This window comes from Recurvomyces mirabilis (genome assembly GCF_035927965.1).
Source record: "Recurvomyces mirabilis strain CCFEE 5264 chromosome Unknown scaffold_27, whole genome shotgun sequence".
Taxonomy (NCBI): domain Eukaryota; kingdom Fungi; phylum Ascomycota; class Dothideomycetes; order Mycosphaerellales; family Teratosphaeriaceae; genus Recurvomyces; species Recurvomyces mirabilis.
In genome coordinates this window covers 123,690-147,559 of record NW_027041961.1, presented here as the reverse complement: position 1 = coordinate 147,559, position 23,870 = coordinate 123,690, and the positions used below count along the sequence as shown (strand labels likewise).

The 23,870-nt window shown below is 52.2% G+C and overlaps 11 protein-coding genes across 11 annotated transcripts; 7 read left to right on the top strand and 4 right to left on the bottom strand.

Moving 5' to 3' along the window:
• Window positions 1-1,884: 1,884 nt before the first annotated feature.
• On the bottom strand, window positions 1,885-2,895 carry CAP1 (F-actin-capping protein subunit alpha; the record flags this gene model as incomplete). Its single annotated transcript, XM_064841437.1, has 4 exons — window positions 1,885-2,415; window positions 2,603-2,709; window positions 2,766-2,784; window positions 2,839-2,895. The coding sequence occupies 4 exons, from the start codon at window positions 2,893-2,895 to the stop codon at window positions 1,885-1,887; spliced, it is 714 nt and encodes a 237-aa protein (XP_064690928.1).
• A 209-nt stretch (window positions 2,896-3,104) lies between these two features.
• On the top strand, window positions 3,105-4,727 carry LTS14_008750 (uncharacterized protein; the record flags this gene model as incomplete). Its single annotated transcript, XM_064841436.1, has 1 exon — window positions 3,105-4,727. One exon carries the CDS (start codon window positions 3,105-3,107, stop codon window positions 4,725-4,727), a length of 1,623 nt encoding a protein of 540 aa, XP_064690927.1.
• Window positions 4,728-5,128: 401 nt separating this feature from the next.
• Window positions 5,129-7,234, top strand: LTS14_008749 (uncharacterized protein; the record flags this gene model as incomplete). The annotated part of the gene is made up of 1 exon (XM_064841435.1): window positions 5,129-7,234. The coding sequence occupies one exon, from the start codon at window positions 5,129-5,131 to the stop codon at window positions 7,232-7,234; it is 2,106 nt and encodes a 701-aa protein (XP_064690926.1).
• Window positions 7,235-7,810: 576 nt separating this feature from the next.
• LTS14_008748 (uncharacterized protein) lies at window positions 7,811-9,189 on the top strand (the record flags this gene model as incomplete). Its single annotated transcript, XM_064841434.1, has 3 exons — window positions 7,811-7,828; window positions 7,878-8,032; window positions 8,082-9,189. 3 exons carry the CDS (start codon window positions 7,811-7,813, stop codon window positions 9,187-9,189), a joined length of 1,281 nt encoding a protein of 426 aa, XP_064690925.1.
• A 934-nt stretch (window positions 9,190-10,123) lies between these two features.
• Window positions 10,124-11,185, bottom strand: LTS14_008747 (uncharacterized protein; the record flags this gene model as incomplete). The annotated part of the gene is made up of 2 exons (XM_064841433.1): window positions 10,124-10,662; window positions 10,753-11,185. 2 exons carry the CDS (start codon window positions 11,183-11,185, stop codon window positions 10,124-10,126), a joined length of 972 nt encoding a protein of 323 aa, XP_064690924.1.
• Window positions 11,186-12,244: 1,059 nt separating this feature from the next.
• On the top strand, window positions 12,245-13,987 carry LTS14_008746 (uncharacterized protein; the record flags this gene model as incomplete). The annotated part of the gene is made up of 2 exons (XM_064841432.1): window positions 12,245-13,811; window positions 13,866-13,987. 2 exons carry the CDS (start codon window positions 12,245-12,247, stop codon window positions 13,985-13,987), a joined length of 1,689 nt encoding a protein of 562 aa, XP_064690923.1.
• Window positions 13,988-14,358: 371 nt separating this feature from the next.
• LTS14_008745 (uncharacterized protein) lies at window positions 14,359-14,811 on the top strand (the record flags this gene model as incomplete). The annotated part of the gene is made up of 2 exons (XM_064841431.1): window positions 14,359-14,523; window positions 14,554-14,811. The coding sequence occupies 2 exons, from the start codon at window positions 14,359-14,361 to the stop codon at window positions 14,809-14,811; spliced, it is 423 nt and encodes a 140-aa protein (XP_064690922.1).
• Window positions 14,812-14,864: 53 nt separating this feature from the next.
• LTS14_008744 (uncharacterized protein) lies at window positions 14,865-16,790 on the bottom strand (the record flags this gene model as incomplete). Its single annotated transcript, XM_064841430.1, has 3 exons — window positions 14,865-15,989; window positions 16,041-16,309; window positions 16,373-16,790. The coding sequence occupies 3 exons, from the start codon at window positions 16,788-16,790 to the stop codon at window positions 14,865-14,867; spliced, it is 1,812 nt and encodes a 603-aa protein (XP_064690921.1).
• Window positions 16,791-17,814: 1,024 nt separating this feature from the next.
• LTS14_008743 (uncharacterized protein) lies at window positions 17,815-19,826 on the top strand (the record flags this gene model as incomplete). Its single annotated transcript, XM_064841429.1, has 5 exons — window positions 17,815-18,301; window positions 18,364-18,532; window positions 18,586-18,753; window positions 18,805-19,265; window positions 19,324-19,826. 5 exons carry the CDS (start codon window positions 17,815-17,817, stop codon window positions 19,824-19,826), a joined length of 1,788 nt encoding a protein of 595 aa, XP_064690920.1.
• A 156-nt stretch (window positions 19,827-19,982) lies between these two features.
• LTS14_008742 (uncharacterized protein) lies at window positions 19,983-21,182 on the bottom strand (the record flags this gene model as incomplete). Its single annotated transcript, XM_064841428.1, has 2 exons — window positions 19,983-20,972; window positions 21,036-21,182. The coding sequence occupies 2 exons, from the start codon at window positions 21,180-21,182 to the stop codon at window positions 19,983-19,985; spliced, it is 1,137 nt and encodes a 378-aa protein (XP_064690919.1).
• Window positions 21,183-22,271: 1,089 nt separating this feature from the next.
• Window positions 22,272-23,692, top strand: LTS14_008741 (uncharacterized protein; the record flags this gene model as incomplete). Its single annotated transcript, XM_064841427.1, has 4 exons — window positions 22,272-22,398; window positions 22,449-22,680; window positions 22,735-22,919; window positions 22,968-23,692. The coding sequence occupies 4 exons, from the start codon at window positions 22,272-22,274 to the stop codon at window positions 23,690-23,692; spliced, it is 1,269 nt and encodes a 422-aa protein (XP_064690918.1).
• Between the last annotated feature and the right edge of the window lie 178 nt (window positions 23,693-23,870).

Sequence of the window (23,870 nt, the reverse complement as noted above, 5' to 3'; positions counted from 1 at the left end):
CCATAACTCTGCCGAGGTAATAAAAAAAAACAAAAAATACAACAAACACTTAACAATAATAAAGGGGGGGGGGGTTGTTTTGGGGGGGGGGGGGGGGTTGGGGGGGGGGGGGGGGGGGGGTGGGGGGGGTGGTGGGAGCAGTCTTGGTGGGAGCAGGAGTCTTGGCGGAGGGAGAGGGTTGGGTATTGGATCGTGAGTGGGATGGTTTGGGAGGTGTAGTTTAGTTTGGGTTTGATGTGGTGTTTTGGATGATTGCGGTGTTGTCTAGCTGGGATGAAAGGATTTGGGGGATGACTGGGGTTGTACGATGATATGCAATTTTGGGAATATTATGTCGGGCGGATGAGTGTTGGATAAAGGTATCGGGTACGATGGTATGCTAGATCACGACAGATCATCTTCGACGCATGTACTTGGGCTACTTGACTATGTAGAGATTGATATGTAGGACTAGGCAGAGACGCTATAGTATAAGAGTTCTGCCATGTATTTGATTCCACTATAATCACCTTACATCTTATCGCTTCATCTCCTATGAGATGTTCCTGCGCTATGATGTCAACGCGCGTCTCGTGCCGGCCGAAAGTGCTTGCTGGCTTGGAGTGGCGTGATGAAACAAGCTTGCGACGACAGCTCATATCCGCAGTCACGAACCACTAGCATAGCCTCATTCTCATTATTCTTCCATTGCGTTACAATCTGCGCCTTCTTTATATAATACGACACCAACAGTTTACCCTCACGAAGTCCAGAGAAGACAGTCGAGAATCATTCAAAGCAATCTACGCAGCACAGCATAGTAAGTTCGATGCAATGACACTGTCGCTCATGAAGCTCATAACACCTGCTGACACCGAATGGCAGACCTCAGTGAAAATGTGCCAACACAACGACACCACCGCGCCCATTTTGGCGGCCAAGCCCATCAAGCTCGTCAAGCCAGGCCAACCGAGACCAGTAAGTACACATACGCCTACTGTGGGAAGGGCCCAACCATTTCTCGCCTCCTGCTAACGAAAGCCATAGTGCATTGATATTCCCTGCGGGCCCAACTGGTAAGAAATCACTCCTTCCGTCTCGGTTGTGATAGCCCGCTAATCAAATTCCCAGCGACTGTGAATTGTAAGAACGACTGTCAGGATCGGGTCTGATAGCTTGCTGACGTTCTTCACAGCTGCTGCATCCCTTGTACTGTGATGTGAGCGGCCCCAGGACGGAGCAGTCAATGTGACCTGAAGCGTAGCGGTTTGTGCGGGACCTGGATTATGTTGGGAGAAACCTAGCAACACGAGGGCGGACGGACGTGCACAGAGATAGTGCATTTTGGGCATGCCATGCCACTCAGATATCTAGCTCGAAGATGTCCGGCCTTCTGAATAATCCATCAGGTACATGGCACTTGTTTCAATCAATCTCGCCGTGTGCGTTATACTGCTTATGGCCTCAGTAAAACCACCCTTGCATTGGCATGACCACGGCAAATCTCTCATATCGTATGATGCATGCTTCGGTTATGCCTGCTACAAGTCAATGTACTCCAGTGATGGGATTAGTGTCCCACCAGTAGGATCGAGATTGTGATGACTTCGCATCCTGCTCAAGCCAACAAGAGTGGCGACGATCAAAACCTAACTATGTCGCAGGAGAGCATGCCCCGACGAGGTCTATACGCAACCGCTCCGTACTGCTCGAGACCGCAGAGATATGCTCGTGCTCCGCCCGCCACGGTTTTGCTTGTCATATCATGCAGTGAGAAAGTAGCAAAGGCGAGAAAGAACTTGAAGACCGTGTCACAGGCTTTTGAGCTTTGAATTGCTGGCAAGGATACCGATCTTCATGGGCGTGCAAGCAACGACACTCTGGACAGCAGCGTCATATCATGCCTCACTTCGAGCGCCCACCACCGATATCCTGTCCTAATCTATACCCACCAATCTTCTCCCATTCCACTTTTTGTCGTGTCACCGGCAGCTGCCTTCTCAAACCCTTGAAGCTGCCCTCTGCTAATGTCGTGAACGCCCTGTTCAGCTCCTCCTGGAACTTATTCTCCGCCTTTGCAATCTCCCTTACTATTCCATCCGCGCTACTGCTGCTGAGCTCAACCTTTCGGCTTGTGCTCATCCTCACGTTACCGTCTTCGTAGTAGTGCACGTCCACCTTGATTGAGCCAGTGACGCTGTTGTTGGAGGGAGTGAGGTGGTATGTAGAGCGCCATCGGCCGTTCCAGAAGTTCTGAGGTGAGTATTTGTTCGCTACGAGGAGGATGGCGATGCTTGAGTTGGAGTCGTTGGGGTATATGCCGATTGTGGAGGACGGGAAGTGCTCGGATGCTGCTGCAGAGAAGGATTTCTGTAGTGATTTGATGGTGTCGGCGTGTGGTGATTCTAGTGGATGCGATTGCGCTCCTGAAGCGGTCTATGCAGACGTCAGCTCATAGATACGTAAGCTAGTAATGGTGACTGTACTTGTGCAGCATGATCGACTTCAAAGGACGTCTGGTTCGCTGTGTCGAAGTATCTTCCGCTTCCCAACGAGTTGTATGGGCTGATTAGGACCTGACACTATCAGTCGAAGCTGTGTACCAGCTGGGTGGTGCTCGTACCGCCTCGCTACTGCCAGGGATCTTGATCGTAGCATATTGCTCTTCGTTGTACTTCTGGAATGCTGGGCCTAACGACGAGACCTCATTCGGGGACAATGCTTTGATGTCTATGGAGCGGGCTCAGTGACTGTACTTTTGATCGGTTGGCAGGACATATCCATACCTGCGACAACATTCGAGAGCTATACCAATTAGCTTGGGGTTCATGATCTTGACGTTGGGCTGATCCTACCAACCTCTCCCGGGGGTGCTGCCTCGACAAATGAAGCTACTGTGCTGGACTTGGAGCTCATATTGACGTCCTGGTCGTGCTCTGACCTATAACTCACGGTATTAAATAGCAGCAAGAACGAGGGCAGCGAGGTCGTGAGCATATTTCGGAGTATATGTTTCCCCGCTCCGGGACATGGTCTGCCTCGACGGGGATGACTTGACTTCACTTGCTCAAACATCACGACACTCCACCACATCCTTTGCTTATCCAGCGTGGTCAGCATTCAACATGCCGGCGTGGAAAGGGTGGGACGAGGCGGGTGTTCGGCAACCAATGCCACAAAGTTCAGGTTTCACGCCGATCAACGCGCCTGCTCCAACAGCAAGCGTGCCTGGAGGCATAGTACGTGATACAACTCAACAGACCCCGACGATAAGGAACGTCGAGGCCGTCAGCTCGGCTGCCGGGCGAACGGCCGATGCTCCAGGTGGAGAGAAAACGACCAAAAAGACCAGAAAGCGAGCAAGCACTGACACAAAAGCGACAACCTCGAAACGGCAGAAGACTGACGGACACATTGATGACACTCCTACTCTAGCAGAGGATGCTCCAGTCAAAGTACTGAAGGAGGTAGCCAAAGCTTCAAAGCCGTCGTCTTCTCGTTCAAAGCAAGTGGCAAGTACCAAGACCAAGCGCAATAAAGGAGCCCCCGAAGGTTCGGGCAGCAATGCCACAGCACAGATGCAGCCAGACATCTCGCAGCTTGGTTATGCTCCTGCAACGTCGATGGAAAAAGTCCAGCAATCGGCACCACTGACGTCCATGAACGTACTATCAGCTGCTCAGGGGTATGGCACAACTCTTTACGACAGTCACTTTGGAACAAACACGCCGCTCGAGGGTCTCGACATGCCTCGGCTATTTCTCACGCCACGTACACATCGAAGAAACAGCAAGAAGACTGCTTGTGCACCAAGACTATCACCAGCCGAGGAAGAAGACGGGCTCGATTTGCTGTTTGAGCAGATAACAACAGAATTTGACAGTGGAGCTCTTGCAGTCGACAAGGCATACGCGGTTGCTATCCCGGTCGTTAACTCTACACAACTGCCAACGCCGTGCAATTCGGATGAGCCCGCACCAACTAGCACTCGCAGACAGCCTGCCCGCAAGGTCAAGAAGCTAGCTCAGGATGAGATACAGACAGAGGAAGACTTCTTCAACAGCCACGCGTCGGACGAGGAGGGACCGGACATTGATCATATTCCTCCCCCAAGAAGCCCAGCACCACCATCTCGCGATCGCAAGCACAATGCGCGAGAAGTCGAGCACGACGAAGATTACGGAGGCGCACTACTGACCGATGCTGAGAAGAAGATCCTTCATGAGTTGAAAGTGGCGCAGCAGAATTCCGCGAAGACGATCGTCCGAAAGCCATTTCCCAAGCCTGTGCTCGACCGCTCACCGATCTTCGGCGCCTCAAATAGTGCTCTCCTGCGTACTTGCTTCCGCGTGGGCGAGGCTTTGAACGTGGGCTGCCAAGCTGTGCGGGAGAATAAGACGGTCCTACTGGAGCTCTACGCACGCGTCATGCAGTCGTGGCGTGAAGAAAAGCCAGGACGCCACCAGCACTTTGTCTTACACGATCTATACCACGATAACCCTCCTCATGTGAACGGGACGTTTGACTTGTGGGACCAAAGTCGGCTGTGGGAGCTTGATAGCAAGGCTTTCCTTGTCGGAAGGTCCGAGGGCATCATGTGTCGGCTGATAGGGAGGATGAAGCCTGATGGGCAGAAATGGAAGCTTGAGATCCTAAGTATTTGGGAGGCGACGTGGGAGGATGTCGAGAGCGTTGCCGGCATCTGTGCGAGGCCTGGCGGGGAGCCGTGGTTAAATGAGGCTGAATGAAGGCTACGACGCGAGAGTATCAATCTGATGTGATGTGGCCATTTCACGGTACATGGCGATGTATGGTGTGCTACACTGGCAAAATAACTTATGGCCACATGATTTAATGTGGTGGTATAATTGGCTTGTCCAACCTCGGACATGCTTCCGCAGCAATGTGGGGAGCTCCACGCGCGCATGTAGAGGCGTTGATATTAATGTCGCGGTAGACTTTCTGCAGTGATCAATTCACGGTTATACATATGTGCTGTGGCACTCATCAACATTCCACTGCCTTCTCCCGATGATCAATAGCTTGAGGCACAGTGCAATGACTAGTAGTCAGGTCGCATAGCGCAGGCTCAAGGCGATGAGCCAAGGAGCGACACTGTAATGAACACGATCCAGCAACGACAATCGCAATGGACAAAATCATGGCAAGCGCAAATGACTCCGTATCGCCTCTGGAAGGCGGTACGGCGAGTACACCTTCCAAGTCCCGATCACTATCAGACCCTCCTGCTCAAGCACCACTCCAACCATCACCAACATTCCGCGAACGAGCCCGGCAGGGTAGTAAAGACGACCATGCCGTACCCACGACTCCCGCCAGCAAGCTCTCACTGTCTGGCATTCGTCGTCCCGACTTCCTCGCTCGAGGTTTGAGCCTACAGATGCCGGCTAGGCTTGATATGCCCTCACCCGCACACTTCCAACGACCCGCTGTACCACTCAGCCCAAAGCTGGACGAGAAGGATATATACATGCAGAGCGAGAAGTTGAATGCTAGTCCTGCTACGAGCTTACCGCGACATTCACGTGGTTTGGATTTCTCGAGAGCCAGCACGAATTTGCATCATTCGACCGTGGCTGAGGTGAATAGTCCGGACTCTTCTCCTGTCATCACTCATAAAGGAGTCCCGATTCCGCTGAGGAAGAGGAGTATGAGTAGTATGATGCTGGACTCGCCGGGAGTAAGTGGACTGGGTAGTGCACCGTGGAGTTCACTCGCGCTTGGACGAAGCACAGTCAGCAGTTCAGTTGGAAGCGTTAACATGATGGCATCGGAAAGTGAGAGCTCGGACAGTGATGGAGACGCGAGTATGGGGGGCGAGGACCAGGAAGATAGTATCTTCACAACACCGCAGGTGCATAAGATCCAGAACCCAACGGCGCCTACACCTTTTACTGGTCCTCTCACACCCAGCGGGAGTGCGACGTGGGGTACCGGTAGCAACTTTTCGCCTGCTCAGTCTTCTTTGATGAAGACCATACGGAGGACGAGATTGAACAAGACCGGGAAGAAGAGTAGGAAGAGCTCGAGCAGTGCGAGTAATAGTGGTTACAGCTCGATAGCTTCACCTCGAGCGACTTCTCCACCGCCGATGAGGAGTATTGAGGGTAGTGGGTATAACGGTGGATACTTTCCTTGGCAGGCGAATGCTGCGAGAAGTAGAAGGGAGAGTTTGGCGCTGGGCACTGATGGGTTGCAGTTGAGTAGTGGAAACGACAGTGGAGATGAGGCTTCACTTACGGCGCCGAGTACGCCAGGTGTTATCCGGCGCGCGGTGACAAGACGAGGAAATCTGCTACCGAAGACGAAAGGATTCGCTAGGATCAGAGCTGCATTGTTGGAAGAAGCTGCACCAGTGGATACAGAAATCAGACGGGAGAGCGAGACAATCAAGCAAGTTCGCGAACGTGATAATAGCATCCCCGACCTTGATCTCGCACATGACGTACGACCAGGCACAGGCACAGCCGCCTCGAGTCCCACCATGCTACCAGCCGTACCCGAAAGCGCGCAAGAAGACTTCGGCCAAGACCTAGACAGCGATCTACCCACTGCAGGCAGAGGCCTCGGCATGAACTTCGCCACGCACGCCTCGCGCAATGGAGGTGGTCTGAACTACTGGAACCGCTTTGACCCTTCAATGCGCACCCCGCCTCCTCCAGCCTTCCGCCATCAAAGCAGCAGTGCAATGTCAGACATCAACATGGACTCTCCCGCGCCCGCTGTTTCAAACAATCCGAACGATATCTTCTGGCGCCGTCCACGAGCTAGGAGCTCGGCGAGCGATGCCTCGGATGCCTTCCCCTTGCCCAGCAGTAGTGCGCTAAACGGCACTACCACCAACCATACGATGAACGACGATGTTGTGCTGAGGAAATTCAAACGCAGAAGGGAAGACGATTCGGATATTGCAACTATTAAACGACGGGCTGTTTCGCCGGGCTTGAGTGCGCAGAACAGTCCTGTGCTTACGCATTCGCCTTCGCAGAGGGCTAGTGGGGATCTCTGGGGTCAGCCGCCGGAGAGGAAGGCAGGTGGGCAGGGCTCTTCGGAGTCGAGCTCGCAGCAGTCTCAGCAGCAGCAGCAGCAGCAGATCTCGAATGTGAGGTCGAATAATGGTGGGGCTGCGGCCGGTGTGGCCGGTGCGAATGTGCTGCCGGCGCAGGGGAGGAAGTTGGGGATGCAGGGGATGGTTGATACGAACGATGGGTTGATGAAGATGAGTATTGAGTAGGACCTCATGATTGATGCTCCGTTGATTTATGGTGGGTATTTATCCATTGTGTTTTGCTTTAGCGAGGCGTTGGTGGCATATACTCATGATATCACGAAGACTTATGATTCTCGTCCTTCTAGCAGTTGCTGTGCACGTCCTGCGGCGTTATTCTGTGGTGGATGGGCTTGTCGTGAGACATCTCTCCTGATGGCCCAGACTCGTTGTGTGACTCGCCTCCCAAACTTCTTCGTAAGCTGCGTACTGTAGCAGAATCTTATCGACCCTTCTTTATAAGGTGGACTGCTGTTACGGTGGTAGGAATGTCATCGCCAACATCCAGACGTCAATCGGGTCCGGGTGGAGCGGAAAGTTTGCTCCACTTCAGGTTCTTGAGCTGGGGAGCCAGATTGTGATCATGATAGAGGTTCTGTAACTCACGACCTTGAAAAGATCGCAAGACCGATGTGAAAGGAATTCATCGACACCGAGCATCTCGTCCTAAACTACGACGTCCGAAGAGAGTCTGGTAGTTGTTGCCTGTTTGAGTCAAGCACAAAACTACCCTGAGGCAGCAGTTGACTATTGTTGGTGAATATGGCCATGTTTCGTGATGTACGCTCGTAATATCGAATGAGAAAAGCTCATTGCTGATTCATCACAGAAGAAGCCATTTACGGCTGTGACGGTCCAGATCGACCGTCTCACAAGCGAGCAGTACGAAGAGGACGATGTCGGTGGCATTATCGATCTGGTCGAAGTCATACGTATACAGTCATCCGGACCGACCGAAGCTGCGAGAGCGCTGAGGAAGAAGCTGTGAGTAATGTCAATCAGTCGCCGTGAGCACATTACTGACTCGACCCAGCAAGTACGGCAGTCCACACAGGCAAATCAGAGCTCTAGTTATCCTGGATGGACTCATACAGAACGCCGGTTCCCGCTTCCAACGGGCTTTTGCGGATGAGGCCCTATTGGAGCGACTACGTCTCATGCCACGGGAAGACACTGTGGACCCACTCGTCCGCAAGAAATGCCAAGCCTTTTACATACAGTGGGCAAACGCCTACAAAGGGACTCCTGGACTTGAGAACATCGCCAGTCTATACAAAGAGCTCCCAAAGACGCAGCGTCCGGTAGCCGCTAGGCAGAAGGTGCTCCGCGATACTGAACCTCATGACTCGGATGGAGAGTCGCCGTTCGATGCTCTTGAGCCATCAGCTGCATCTGTACGACGTAGTCATGCCTCCGCTGCTCCTCGGCCGCTTGTAGCAAGCGCTGTCAATGCCCCTTCTCGACCTGTCACACTCACACCTACGCACTCCAGTTTCAGCGCCAAGCTAACCAAGGGCAAAAACAAGTTCAGCCATGGAGGGCAGAACAAGAGCTTCAACCTGGCGCGGGAAAAGGAGAACATGACCAACTGCATTGCACGTTCCTCGATCGCATCCACAAACCTACTCAACGGCTTGCAACTGGTCAATCGTGAGAACGAGCGAGTCTCCGAGAACAAAGAAGTCGTCAACCGCTTCGAAACTTGCAAGACCCTTCGTCGTCAGATCTTGCTGTATATCCAGCAGGTAGAGTCTGACGAGTGGATCGGAAGTCTAGTCAACGCCAACGATGAGCTCGTCAAAGCTTTGACCGCATACGAGATCATGGATCGGAGCATTGACGAAGATAGCGACAGTGAAGTGGAAGCTGCGGTGGCGAAGCACACCAGGAACGTCTCGGCAGATACGCAACAGCAGCTGGCAGGGCTGAGACTCGATGATGGAGCGGCTGCACCAGTCAAGCCTCCGCGGCCTACAGCTGCTCCTGCTGCACCTCCCGCGAATATAGCTATGCCACCGAAGCCTAGTTTTGCACAACCTGTCGCAGCAGATGAGGAGGAGGACGACGATCCGTTCGGAGATGATAATGCGGCACCAACGCCTGCTCAGGAGAGACCTGGAATGACTTGGAGAGAAGTGTAGATTAGCTGCATATGATCTGGTGCTTACGAAGTCATGATTTTCATACGAGTGTAGCTTTACACGAACCATGATTCTGTTAGGTCGACATGACCATTTGACAGTGGAGCTGAAGCCTGGTGATAAGTATTGGCAAATGCTGGAGGCATCGGAGAGAGCATGTCCCACTTCCAAGCTCTCGGCCGACCTCGGCCGAGCTGACAGGTCGCATTGTCACTTTCGCTTTCTCAGCTGCCTCTCGTCTTTGCTCTTTCGCCTTGTCAACCATCAACCACACCACGACAACGATGTCCGACTAAGATCGAGCTACCAAGCAAGACGATGGCTTCATCAGAATATGGCGGCCATATTCTTGACGCGTGAAAGGTCTGCACTACTGCTCGAAAGCACACGTTTCTCCTACAATATCAGACTCAACTACCCGTGAGATCCTGCTCACATCATATGGCTGTTCATCGGCTGGCATTGGCTAGCATCAATTCGAGCGTCTGTTTGCGGCAAGGTCCAGCCTTGTGCTCGTTTCCCGGCATATTTTCGGTTACGCTCGACGTCATATTCCAGTGCCACAGCAGTCAGGCTATCATCCGGTAACAGTTCTGGAAGTGGGTTGGAATACCTGCTCGTCGGTTGGCCAGTCTACTGGAAGATCTCCCTTGAGTCCCATATCGTTACATATCGCCTCGGGAGGCCTTGTTAGGAGATCGCCGTATGTACGGGGTATTCGATCGCCACCTGAAGATTCTGTCGACTGGTGCGCTCTGGATCATTCCTCGCTCGATATCAGAATCGGGATGTATGGATCCTGGCTGCCAGAAGCCCGATTCCTCCCAATGTAGCGGTTCTACACCTGCCCAACCACAGAAGCGCATATGCTTTAACATACTATTCCAGCTCTTGGAAGTCAGGCTCGTGAGCCGCGTCCACTCGCGCAAGTGAGCTATATCGAGCTCTTCAATGGACCATATTGGTGTCCAGCCTGGTAACCATGGATCCCGACCAGCCTGGTGATCCTCGAGCATCTCGAAGTAGTTGCCGCGATGTTCTTAATGGCCGCCTCGGCGGAGAGACACTCGGCAACAAGGACGTCACGAGCTTCTATCATGAAAGATCTAAAGTCGCCACCATTGTTCAATGCCTCGAAAAGAGGACGTATAGATGCTGGCATCATCGAGCCATCTTGGTCACGAGCTCCGGCTTGCGGCGCCTCAGTCTGTGGTATCCCTTCTTGCTTCGCCTTGTTTCTCTCAGCTTCCTCCTCAATAGGATCATTCTCCTCATGTTTGGGACCTGCCACTCCGAAGTGAGGCTTCTCAGCTGAGGGTGTGTCGAGTGGCGGCTGTTCGCCATCAACAAGTTTCTGGACTAGTGGCTCAAACTCCTGCCCGCTTGGTTTCGTGGACTGTTCCTCGGGTCCAGAAATCCCGAAAAGCAAGCTATGCAGATTTTCGTCGTTCAAACGCCCAGCTGTGTCTTCCCCTGCAATATCACGAAGCAGCTCCTTGAGCATACATTTAAGCCTTGCTTCACCTCTGCTAAGCCGCAATCGAGCGGAATCTAGCGACGTACGATTGGCTTCGAGCGAAACTTGAGCTTGCTCAAGCCATCGCTGCAGTTGTCTGCTTGCTTGCTTGTTCTCTTCCTTACCTTGGTCCAGGTCAGTCATATCAGCCTTTCGAGACTCGATATCCAGTTGCAATTGCTCCTGTTCTGCAACTCGACCGGCTGCGTTGCTGCGTTGATCTTCAACCAGAACCATGGCCTGCAGCGCGTGGAGCACTCGACGTCGACCGATGACTGGCGCCGCTCCTGCCCCGGTTCTGAATGGATCCCAGATTTGACCAGGGTCTCGTAGGGATGAAGAGAGTTCCTCGATCGAGACCGGGACCGTGACAGCGCCAACGAGCTCGAGTTGTGTATCACGAACAGTTGGCTGTACGATATCCTGCAGCATGAAGTATCGTTTCATCTCCGTCCGCAATGACACATCATGGAACGGCATCAATCGAGATTGGTTGCGAAGCCCGAATCTTTGCACTTTGCGCCGGATCCTTTGCGCAGGATTCGGCCGTCAACGGGCCTCTGGTAGAAGTCCATCAGGCCGGAGGCTATATGACTTGAGCAACCCGCGGTGATCAAGACTTTTGGAGGGTTTCAAGCGCGAGCTGTTGATCGCATGGGCACATTCATTTGCTGGGACACTGGTTCCCGAAAACCTTTCCACGGGGTAGCTCATCAGATCGTGAGTCTGCCTGCGTATCTATCGCTTCCCTTGGTCAAATTGACATGGAGGGCACGCCGAGTGGAGAATGTCATCAACTGCAGAAGAGCGAGTCTCGCGCCGATACGGAGGCATCTGGGGAGTTATGCGTATCAGGAGTGGTGCTTCAGCTACATAAGAAATCATATCATCGTTTTCAATCTAGATATGCCAGAGCACTCATGCTCATGCCATGGTCGTGGTCGTGGTGGTGGTGGCTCGTGCACTTTGTGGCTTCTTTTCCTGCAAGCTTGCTTTCCTCTCCTATCGACAAATCGTTCTGAGATCCTTCAACGCTACGTATCCGCCGGCACGGCCGCGTGTTATGATATGCAGACCACCCACCACAGTTCTTTGGTCTTCAGATGGTGTTATGCGTCTACGTATCCACGCGAGATTCGATGAAGCTCACCAGGCCTCGATTGGCAGCATCGACATCGGCCCGCGATACAGCTCCAGCTTTGCTTCACGCGTGTGGCTTGACAGGTCGTCCAGGCCATCATTGGCCCCGACGTGTCTTGTCGTAAAGCCAACTGCCTTGGCTGGCGTTCTATAGCGCAGCGGCCCCCCTCGCCCAAAGATACTGCGACCCCACCTAGGCCACCGATCTGAGCTCCATGTGGAAGGTCGATAGCTCAAGTGGAACTCTGGTATGCCTATTGCCGAGTGTGGTAACTATTGACGAATGTGGTCGACGACCTCATAATCACAATGCTAGTAGTATAGGTCTGGCCTGTTTCATTGCGGAGCTTGTTTCCCTCTTCCCTCTCCCTATCAGTCTGCTTTTTTATTCTCACCGTCATGTCTCAATCGGAAGTCCCAGAGTGGAAGCAGAAAGGGCAAGAGAAGGCGGCATCAGTCCTCGCATTAATACCGGAAGAATGGCGTCTGGAGCATATACCTACAGCAGAAGAGCAACGAGACATCACTGGCACATATCTTCACCAATATCTTTCGAAGCAAGAGATCGCTATTACGGAGACGGACGCAGTCGGTATCGTCAACAAGACAACGTCGGGAGCATGGAGTGCTGTGGAGGTCGCAAAGGCTTTCTGCCATCGAGCAGCGTTGGCGCATCAGCTAGTAAACTGCTTGCATGAGATCTTCTTTGATCAGGCTATCAAGGATGCTGAAAGAGCAGACGAGTACTTTGCCAAGAACAAGCAACCTATTGGCCTACTACATGGTCTTCCGGTAAGCTTGAAAGACCAGTTCCACGTCAAGGACGTCGATACGCACATGGGCTACGTTGGCTGGATTGGCAACTTCCAAGGTAAGACTGGGACTGGCAAGGAGAAGAACTACGAGTCCGAAATGGTCAGAGAACTGCGAAGCCTGGGTGCTACGCTATACTGCAAGACTTCTGTGCCTCATACATTGATGTGTGGTGAGACCGTCAACAATGTTATCGGCTACACGTGGAATCCAAAGAATCGTAATCTGTCCTCTGGAGGGTCATCCGGTGGAGAGGGTGCTCTGATCGGTCTCAGAGGAAGCCCAGTTGGCTTCGGCACTGACATTGGTGGCTCAATCCGGATTCCAGCTGCGTTCAACGGTTTGTACGGCCTGCGTCCATCTCATGGTCGTCTACCGTACGAGGGCATGGCGAATAGCATGGACGGCCAGAACAGCATCCTTTCTGTCGTTGGACCCCTGGCGACATCGGCCGATGCTCTCAAGCTTGTCGTCCAAGGTCTCCTTAGCACCGATCCCTGGCTCCATGATCCGCTACTCGTCGAGCTCCCATGGCGAGATGATGCCCATCTGGCTATCTCAGATCCACTGCGTCGCATCAAGTCGCAGTTATCCTTCGGCGTGATTCGCCACGATGGCGCGTGCGCTGTCCATCCACCTATTGCTCGCGCATTGGACATCATGGTGCACACGCTCGAGAAACTCGGCCATAATATCATCGAATGGAAGCCTCCGCCTCACAAGAAGCTTTCGGAAGTCTGCTACAAGATCTGGAACTTCAACGGCAGCGCGGACGCAATTGCTGATTTTGCACTTTCCGGCGAGGAGCCCGCGCCTCAAGTAATGGTCACTCCAGCACCAGAAGCAAATGCTTCAGACATCATGGCCGCCAATATCACGAAACGCGAGCTGCAAAAGGAGTATATGGAGTACTGGAACAGCACAGCTGAGATGTCCGGCACTGGAAGGCCTGTCGATGCTGTGATTAGTCCTTTGGCGCCCTTTGCAGCAGCAAGGCCCGCTCAGTACAAGTATTACGGTTATTCTGTCTGGGTCAATACGTTGGACTACACTTCTGTTGTTGTGCCGGTCACGACTGTGGATAAGAACGTTGACAAGAAGATCGAGGGTTTCAAGGCGATTGACGAGCTTGATCAGGACACACAAGATTCTTGTAAGTTTTTGCCTGCTCTACAACTGTGCATATGGTATGCTGACCCTCACGCAGACGATCCGGAAATCTACGATGGTGCGCATGTGAGTTTGCAGATTGTGGGTAGACGGTTGCAGGAAGAGAAGATGATTGCTTTGGCGAAGTATGTTGGAGACGCTCTGCATACTACCGACTGATATACTCGGACGTACTTGTCATTTCCCGGTGGCGTTGACTATGTAGAACAGCGAGGCTATCATGTTGTTCTCTCTTTAGCCCTGTCAAGCCTCAGATGATTTACTTTTTCTCTCAGACGTTCGGAAGCATGTTCGAGAGATGAGACGACCTGCAGCGGTGATGTCGTCGCGAATGGAATCTCACTGGCTACCATGTGCGCCCCAACCACTCCCACGGTATTGAGCTCGCAGACATTGCCAACCTGACCGCGCCGCGACAGACGTGCCTCGCGGTCTGGTTACATTACACGCTCCAATTTTTCCCTGCTCTCGAACTTCACTTCGTGTCCGCGTCTGAATCCACGAGTCTACGACATACACTATATATGAAAATGGCTCCGTTACTGGAAGAGTTCGTGAGATGGCAGTCAATGTGCACGGCACCAAAGCCGTCTCGAGTCGCCTACACGAGCAGACTAGGTGTTAAGAAGACGGTACAGCCAGGTGAACACAGGAAGACGACACTAGAGCCACAGACAGAGCCGGCGACCACAAACGTAAGATTGCCAATCTCAATATACATGCAGCACGTGCCAAGATATGGAATGTTCAAGTCTCGGCTCGATAAACTGAATCCAGAAGTCCCAGAGATTGACAAGGCCCAAGCAGACGACGCACTTATAGCCTTTTTCGCTCTGGTGACCAGTACCCCAACGGCTAGGATGAAAGAGTTGGTCGAGAATGGTTTTCAAGGCAGATTGCCGAGCAAAGGCCTCCAGTGGGAGTCGTGCAAAGCGTTGTGGAAAGACTCGGAGAAATGGTGGAAAGAGAACGGAAGCTCCTGATGTCAAGATGGCAGAACGCCTGCTTCGCAATGGAGTTGGTTGCTAACGGGTAGCTATTGTGATGTGACAAACGGGAAGCCACTCCAGTCATCACCCGCCATGATCTCGTCCATGTCCTTCATAATGGCTTCCCAATCGAGCCAGCTATCGTCAGGCTGTGGCGTATCCTGCATCACAACCATAGGCTCAGAAGGAGATTCTATGGCTGGCAGGGCTGAGAGGTCAAGACTCCAATTCTCGGAGCTGAAAAGCGGCTTATTGGGTGTAGGAATGCTGTCCAATGTGTCTGAGCCGGTAGCTGAGGTTCGAGACTTGAGTGGACTGGCATCTCTGAAAGCAACAGCGTTCTTGTAGAGCCTTGCGATGGGCTTCCACAACATGCCATCCTTGGAATCAGCTATGTCAGGCATATAGTGGTCCAAAGACAGGGTGACGAGTCTCCAAGCCTCACCCGCAAGCACGTTGTCACGGATCGAGCAAAGCCCCGCAAGTACGACGGCTATAGGATGCCAAGGAATCCATGGTGGTGTTCGCCAACCGTCGGTATGCGTAGACCACAGTGCAGCGCCAAAGCGAAGTTGATCCAGCGCGATTTGCATTACCCAGGGGCTGCTGACAGGCGGCGGAGCAGTAGAGCCGTGAATATAGTGGAAAGGCCTGACAGCGCGCAGTGTCAGACTCGTAGTGATAGCCTCCACCATCCCTACCAGCATATTGCGAGACGGATGGTCCAGTGGGCAAGCAGGGAGAACAATGTCCTTCAATTTTTTCTCGAAGCCTCGTACAATGTCCAGACGGTCTTGCCAATTGAGTCTCGGCTGGTCGGCTTGCAAGGACAGTGCTGCACCTTCCAATTGTATGAGTGCCACGGACATGTCCGTAATGCGTTCATTGTGGTTCGGCACGTTCAATGAATGCTCACCAAATTCGTCGTCGTTGCAATTCGATGGCAACGATCTACTGAACGAGTCCGGATGTATGATTGGCTCCGCGCCTCGATCGAAAGATAAGTAGAAGTCGACCTGTACAACGTTGTACCATAATCGTCTTCGCAATTGTGCTTGGTATGGTGTTTCTCCTGCTTGATCTCGATGGACATTGAGTGCACGAGCTATGCGTACCAGTAAGCCGACTAGCGTCCAGGCCCGTCGGGTGGAATCAAGTACTCTTAATGAGCTCTAGGCTAAAGTCAGCCATAGGGAACGATAAGTGGCATGGGCCAGACTCACGATGTACAGCCACAGTGCCTGCACAGAGGACAAGTCGGTAGTATTCATTAGATCAGCTTGATGCATTGCAAATTCGACCACAAGCCTTAGCTCCCCAACGAGCTTGTCTTTAGTTTTGCTACTGATCGAGATTGATTCACTTCTTGTCAAAGCGTTGGCACCAGCATATATCAATGCTGCTCTTAAGAGTCTATTGCATGGCGAGCTAGCAGGCTTACCCATATATGACCCTCTGTCGCGCACGAGCGAGTCTAGAGTGGGGATGTGAACTGCGCATTGGAAGGTGTCAGCATGGTGAGGTTGTTGTCAGGACAGGCTATCGTTGTGCTTACATAGCCTCCCATAGATCTGAACATGCTCCAAATAAGCCTCATACAGAATGATTTCCACGTCTGTATCTAGTTCCAATAGTACTTGAGGAGACGTCGGTGTCGAGTTTAGTGTGGCTAATATTGGATCGTTGTCGAAGATGCTTGTGGCCGGATGAGTGTGAGCAGATGGTGCTTCATTCAACGACAAGATATTCTCCGTAGTCGGGCCATCTGCCTGGTCATGCTCGTCGTGCTCCAGTATGTTCGCCAAGGCCCTTACCTCGGAGGTCAGTGTGGACCAGAAGCTTCCAGCTACTTGATGATTCTCGAGATCAAGTCGTGACAAGTTCTGCAAGTTTTGCTGCAGCGCGACACCATCATTCGCGCCGTTACTAGGCGTCTCGCTGGCAGCATCTCCTGTGGAAGATTGCTGGGTCATGCCATTGGATGTCCCGACCACGGCCTGAACATCGGGCAGTGTCTGAATAAGAGCCTCGAGTTTTGTGATACGTTGACGAAGCTCCGCAGCAGCAGTACCATTCTTAGCACGTTGTTTGCGGATAGTCGGCTCGCACGTCAACTTGAGTTTCGAACATCGTCCGCATGGGTGTGTCTACCACATGCGTCAGCGGAGGATCTACAGAGCAGAAACCGCCAGCAGTCATGTTTACTCTATCACATTTGATCTTTCGTCGATGACACTCCTTACAGGAAAGACCGTTGTTCAATCTTCGTGGTCCATCTGCTTGAGAGGACATGATAGCAGATCAGCGTAGCATGTCGAGGCAGATACAGTATTGCCATGGTATTGATGTAGCGAAGTGATGTGGCTGAGTGCAGGATCCAAGTGGGTTCTTGGGAATTGATGAATCATCAATCTTGCTCCTATACAGGTTTCCTCCCTACTGATACGATTGCTTCAGCAACTCTACAAGACCTATCACTATCTGAAAGAATGAGCATCAGTAAACTATATGCAAGACTAAATTGCATTGGTGCAGTCTTGGACGGTGGCTAATCGGAGCAAACATGGCCGCCAACGCGGTACGAAGAGCATTACATGGGCTTGCATTACTCAAGCCCGCATCGAGTAGGAATACTGATACCGTTGTACTCCGCTAGATGTGAGGAATTGTGACTCGTCAAAAATGCACTCAGAGACGGAACAGCAGACTCAAAGCGTGCCTGCTCGGTCTCGAAAGATGTTCGGAAGATGGTGGTCGGTCTATGTGGGCAGCCGATGATTTTTCGACAGATCTTTGATATTTCAAGACACACAACGTAAACTTTGGCAACATGAAATGTATGCGTATGCTGAATAGCACTTCTTTTTCTTGAGCACACTCCGAGTTCAGCACCATCGAGACGAGCCTCATGCCATCCAGCAAACGTCCAACCTTTGGCAGTTATCTCGACTCTTCCACAGCCACCACTCAAAGGTCGGCCAAAGCAGAGATTGTGCCATGTCTCTAGACCAGAAGTCCAAGGGCAAAGTCGCGGAGATAGATGTCGACGACGATATCGAAAGGCAGACATCACCAGAGAATACACCAGGGTCCATTCGCTCCTCGTACGAGAAGGATGGATACAATGGACCAGACAATGGCGAAGCGAACGATAACCAGACTCCTATCAGAACGAAAGGCCGCATTGCCATCATCATGTGTGCACTAGCCCTCGCCCTCTTCCTCTCCGCGCTCGACAGCACCATCGTCACTACAGCACTCCCGAGCATTGCAGAACACTTTCACTCGAGTTCAGGATATACTTGGGTGGGTAGCGCATATCTGCTAGGAAACGCCACCTCGACTCCGATCTGGGCGAAAGTGTCTGATATATTCGGAAGGAAGCCTGTACTCATCGCGGCGAAATTCGTCTTTCTGATCGGATCATTGGTTGCTGGACTTTCGAATAGCATTGGAATGCTGATCGCGGCTCGAGATGTACAAGGTGGGCTGCCAGAGCCTGCTTAGCTCTTCCACCTCAGATACACTGACACAATTCGCGGCTAGGCATTGGTGGGGGTGGTCTGAACGTGCTGGTAAGCATTGTCATAGGCGACATAATACCTCTCCGCATACGTGGTGCATTCTACGGAGCCATGGGAGGCATCTGGACCTTATCTCTAGCCATAGGACCGATGATAGGTGGAGCCCTGACCCAGGGCGCGAGCTGGCGATGGTATGTAATACGCGTAGTATGAGCGCGGTAGTCCTCTCTAATGCGGCGATTAGGTGCTTCTACATCAACCTGCCAATCGACGGTATCGCACTCGTTGTACTATTCCTATTCCTGGATGTAAAGACACCGAAGACTGCTCTCTTAGCTGGTATCAAGGCGATCGATTGGATTGGTGTTCTCCTGGTTATTGGCGGTACGATAATGTTCCTGATCGGACTGCAGTACGTATACATTCCAATTCTGACTGAGAGCAATTCTGACGGCGGTAACAGACTTGGAGGTGTCTCAGCGCCATGGCAATCAGCTGAAGTGCTATGCCTGCTCAGTTTCGGCGTCACGACTCTTGCGTTATTTCTCTTCTGGGAATGGCGATCCGCTCGAAGTCCAATTATGCCACAATCAATCTTCGCAGGCCGAAGCAACAAAGGAACGTTCGCCGTCGCTTCTCTCCACGGTTTTGTGTTCATTCCCGTAACCTTCTACCTGCCGCTGTACTTCCAAGCAGTCCGGGGTGCGAGTCCAATCCAATCAGGCATTTGGCTCCTGCCAACGGCATTGTCGATTGCAGTCGGATCACCACTTAACGGACTTTTCATCGGCAAGACTGGCCAGTATCTGCCACCTATATACTTTGGCTTCGTTCTGATGACCATTGGCTACGGTCTCCTCATCGACTTGGATGCACACAGTTCGTGGGCCAAGTTGATACCTTACCAAATCATTGCAGCCATTGGTAAGACCCTCAGTTCCGAAGTAGGAAGAAGAACCTGCATTGACTGACGAATTCCTAGGGTTCGGACCTCTGTTCCAGTCGCCATTAGTAGCTTTACAGGCACATACTCCACCTAGAGATCTCAGCACCGCTACTGCAGCGCTGACTTTCGTCCGCTCTCTCTTCACCAGCATGTCCATCGTAGTAGGCCAAGCAGTGTACGAGAACGCGTTTGCAAAGAAGATTCCACATCTCCGATCGATTCTTACACCTGAGCAAGCCGGATCGATCCTCAATGGCAACATCGGCGCAGCGACCAACCTTATCGAACAACTTCCACAAGTCCCAAGGAACGCAGTCCGGGTTGCCTTTGCGAACAGTCTGCAACCAATGTGGATCATGTATTGCGCTTTCGCTGCCGTGGGATGCGTTGCTATGTTCCTCATCAAGCGGAAGGAGCTGACACGTAAGCACGAGGAGACCGTGACTGGTCTAGAAGCTGAGAAGGCGAATGCTGAGTTGCGTGATGCCGAAAGAACGGCGAGAAGAGAAGCAAAGCATCGTAAAAGGGCCGGTCCATAGCCTCTGTGTGAAGCTAATATTCGTGTTGGGCTAAACTTTTGATCACTGCATAAACAATCTTGAAGTTATGCAGGAATTGTGTGACTCTGAATGGCTTCCAAAGGAGATATTCTCCGCATCACGATTTGTAGTTCGTGGTCAGCCTCCATATCGCCCTCACTCCAGCGAAAGAAGGACCTCAAGGTTCATCTTCAGCTGCTCCCAAGGCCACTCAAGCCAATGTTGCATATCGTCAGCCAGTACCAAGCTCACACCTTGCAGCGCAAACTTGCCCCACTCATTAACGAACCACGAACCATGCAAAGGACCACTAGCAGCAGCATAATGCGCGAGGATAACAAGCATAGGCGGATGTCGTGTCTGTATCAGCCTGGTAGCTTCTTCGGACAAAGTAGCTGGCCAGCGCCAGACGATGCCACTCTCGACTGGGCCGAGTCGCAGGAAGTATGTTAGATGGTGATAAATGTCCACGAGTTCATTCCAAGCATCGAGGCAGGCTTTGAAGGTCTCGGCTTCGCACTTTTGTCTGAGCATTTGCTCGACTGCTGTGAAATGAGAAAGTACCGACTCTGGTAGGTATGTTGTGGTTCGTGCTTCGTCCGGCATTGTATAGCCGTAGAAGAGCTGGGAGAGAGGATGTTTCACTAGAAACTCATGAGCACTGCTCGTGATGGCCCTCACGCCATGGGCCATGACAACCCCTTCGGAGATCGCATCCATATCAAGAGCCCTCGGTTCTGGATTGTAGGCGACCATGGCATGCGACCTGGCCAGCGATAGCACTGACATGACTGTCGCAAGGGCAAACAGTGCAGCGCTGTTCTCTTCGGTCAGCGCGCCGCTCAGTGCTTCACGAAACTTGACTAGGGCTGCTCCTTGATGTCTATCACACATACGCAGACATCTCGAAGCCTGCTCTGGGTGGTTATAGGCCAGATGTAAGGCAGACAGTGCGAGAAGACCGTGGAGCAGGAAGGCGTGCTTGAGAGCCTCTTGGGGTATAACTTCCTGCCACAGCAAGCCACTGCCATTCTTGAATAAGACTCGCTCCTTGGTCAAGTAAGTTGAGTAATACTGCATCAGCTCCATGTCCTGCAGCCACTCATTCGTGTTGCTTGGCAGCGCATCGTCACCGTCACGAGATGTCTAAAGGTCGTGTTAGATACGAGGGAGTCTGATTGTTAGCTGTTTGACGTAAAACGATCTTACCGATGCAGGTGAGGGAGTGACAGCAAGACTACAGCTTTCGTTGCGGCGTATGCAATTGGAGCATGGTATCCCCTCATTGCACTTCACATGGCGTTGTTTGCAGGCCGAGCAGCCCTTCCGACTCTTTCTTGTGCCCAGCTGAGTCATGGTAAACGTAGATACCAGCCACGATCATCAGACATTGGTTGGTGCAAGGTATCGTCAGCCTAGGGCGGTATATTGTCCTCCCTTGTGGTTGATTCGAGCTGAAGACACAGATCCAGGTGTGGTGGCGTTGCCTTCGGCTTGAAGACAGCTTCGGCCGATGGAGAAGCCGAAGCATTTGGTTTTCGTCTCTTGTCCTCTGGCAGGCATATCTTAAGACGATCTATGTCTGAAGCTTATTTGATTGTCATGTCTGCATGTTCCACGATGTCATCCACCTCGCATACACAACAGGTTTCAACGACTTCGATGGCCAAAATTGGTGCATTCATGGATCGGAGACTCTCGCCGGAAGAATGTGGATGAACAGACTTTGCGGCTGCCACGTTTTCGACCCCTGAAGAAGATCAGCCGGCATGGCAATGAGTCGCTAATGTCTGACCCACTTCCAACCAGGCGGTCTCCGATCGCATTTCTTGGTTCACGGAGGATCTTCCTGCAGCGGCTGATAAAGACTTGCGACACTGGTGGTGATTGGGGCGTGAAGCGTACTCAATCAGATGGAATAGCATGCGAGCAACACGAAGAGAGTCACCATCACCTGGCGGCCTGGTGACCACAGCTCATAATGAATACAGGAGTGCAGGATTGCGACACGCAAAGATCAGCTGCAGTGGATGATGCCGCAATTCATGCCCAATCGTTACATCTCTTGACCCGGACGCTGGGTCCGGGCACTTACCCAGTAGTGCATAACCTGGGTGCCGAAACAACCAGCAACCAGTACAATGGCAAAACCAGCGAGCCGTTACCTGAACTGACTCGGCTCTCGTATTCAGCCCAATGAGCAGTCTTCAAACAGAATACGGTGGCCAAAGACTCTTCATCGCGCCATGGCAGACCATGACCTAGCCAGTTACTGGTGGGAGTGGGTATCAACGTTATGATGACTTATTCTCTGCATGTTCGAAGTTCTTCTGAACATCCTCTTACTTCGCCGCCTTATGTTTTACTTCTGCACGAACTAATTATACGAGTATAGTCCTCTCGATGTGATCATTAGCACGAGCGCGTACGGACGCCGGTATAAGCATGGACACAGCCTTGCCTCCAGATGCACGGGTCGCTTCCATCCTTGTGATCATCTATTCAGTGATTTGCTTAGCCTCGAGCGCCTTACTCTCGTGCGTACTCTGGAGCAATGGCGAGCGCACCACCTGTATGCCGTGACATACCCCGATACGTCGCGACAGTGCTGACTGTCTCCAGACCTGCTCTTGATAGCCATCGCATCGTGTGGCAGCACTACCGCCTCCATCGTGCAGCAGATATACTACGCCTGCCAATGGCGCACCGTTGTCGAAGTCGCCTGGGAACAGGCGAAGCTCAGCATCGACAAGCCAGGCATCGCACTCGGTCCACTCTTCACTGGATTTAATCTCGGCCTATATCTCATACAGTTCTGTATATACAACATCATTGCGATACTCGTCTTCTGCTGGTATGTATTTGTCCCTCCACGGCCATAATAGTTGACTGACAAAACACCCGCTAGGTCCGTGGCTCTACTGAAGGGCGTCTACAACCTACAATTTAAGCGTCTCGCAGGATGGGAAGCCACCATCTCGATCACGTCGAGGGTTCTCGCCATTGTTGTACCCGCGTTGCTGATTGGACTATCCTTTCTACCGTCGGTACAAAGTAGTGCCAGCGCGACTCTTGCTATTGGGATTGTTCTAAGTAAGTGAAGACTGAGATATTGGCAGAGGGTCTACTGACGAACAGCAGTCATGGCAAGCTATGGTCTGGGAGGCGTATTCGTCGTAGCAGTGCTTATCCGCTACATACACAGTCGACACCTTTTCTCTAGTTTCCTAAGCTCGTCACGCACCCACACAACCGACACACTATCGACCACAACCCATGGAACAACCTCACGACCACCGAAGATCCGTGTGGATAGAATCCTACTAATCCGCTTTTCAATCGCCTTCTTCATCCTCGCCGCTTTCGAAGTCACGATCGCCTGCTTCGAGAGCTCTCGCGCCCAAACTTCTGCACGTCTCGCAGTAGCAGAGGGACCCGAATACTCGGCCCGTAGCGCCATTGCATCGATCCTACTTTTCCTTCCCGCTGTAACAGGCAGTCTGCTAGCCTTCCTCCTCTTCGGCACAACAGCGCATAATGTTCGGAAGTACATGGCCGTAATCAAATCGATTCGGTTTCCCCGTCGACGAAGAGCGAGCTTGACGCAGACAGTCAACAGCCCTGAATCATGGAACAGACTAGATGATGGCACGCCCAAGCCGCTGTATAGGTGTACGATCAGGTCGGAAGCGAATCGTGAGGATATCGAACTGGGTGATTCGGGGCCCTTTGGCAAGGTCAGGACAAGTGTCGTGGTGCATGACGATGACCGCCTTCCAATTCAGTCGAATAACGATGAGAGGCCAAAGGATAGGAATTCGTGGCGACATTACCGGAATGCTGATCGATATAGTCGATCATATTAGATAGCGATGTACGATATCTCAGCCAACTGCCTCCCAATGACGGAGAAATAGAAGCTCTAAGCTATCATGCCAGCCACGGCCCATCAGGGGGGACACTGGAGTCATTGGAGCAGTAATGCCGCGCCTGGGGAGACGCCGCCGAATGCTATGTTGCGCCTTGCAGGCAATACCGGATGTT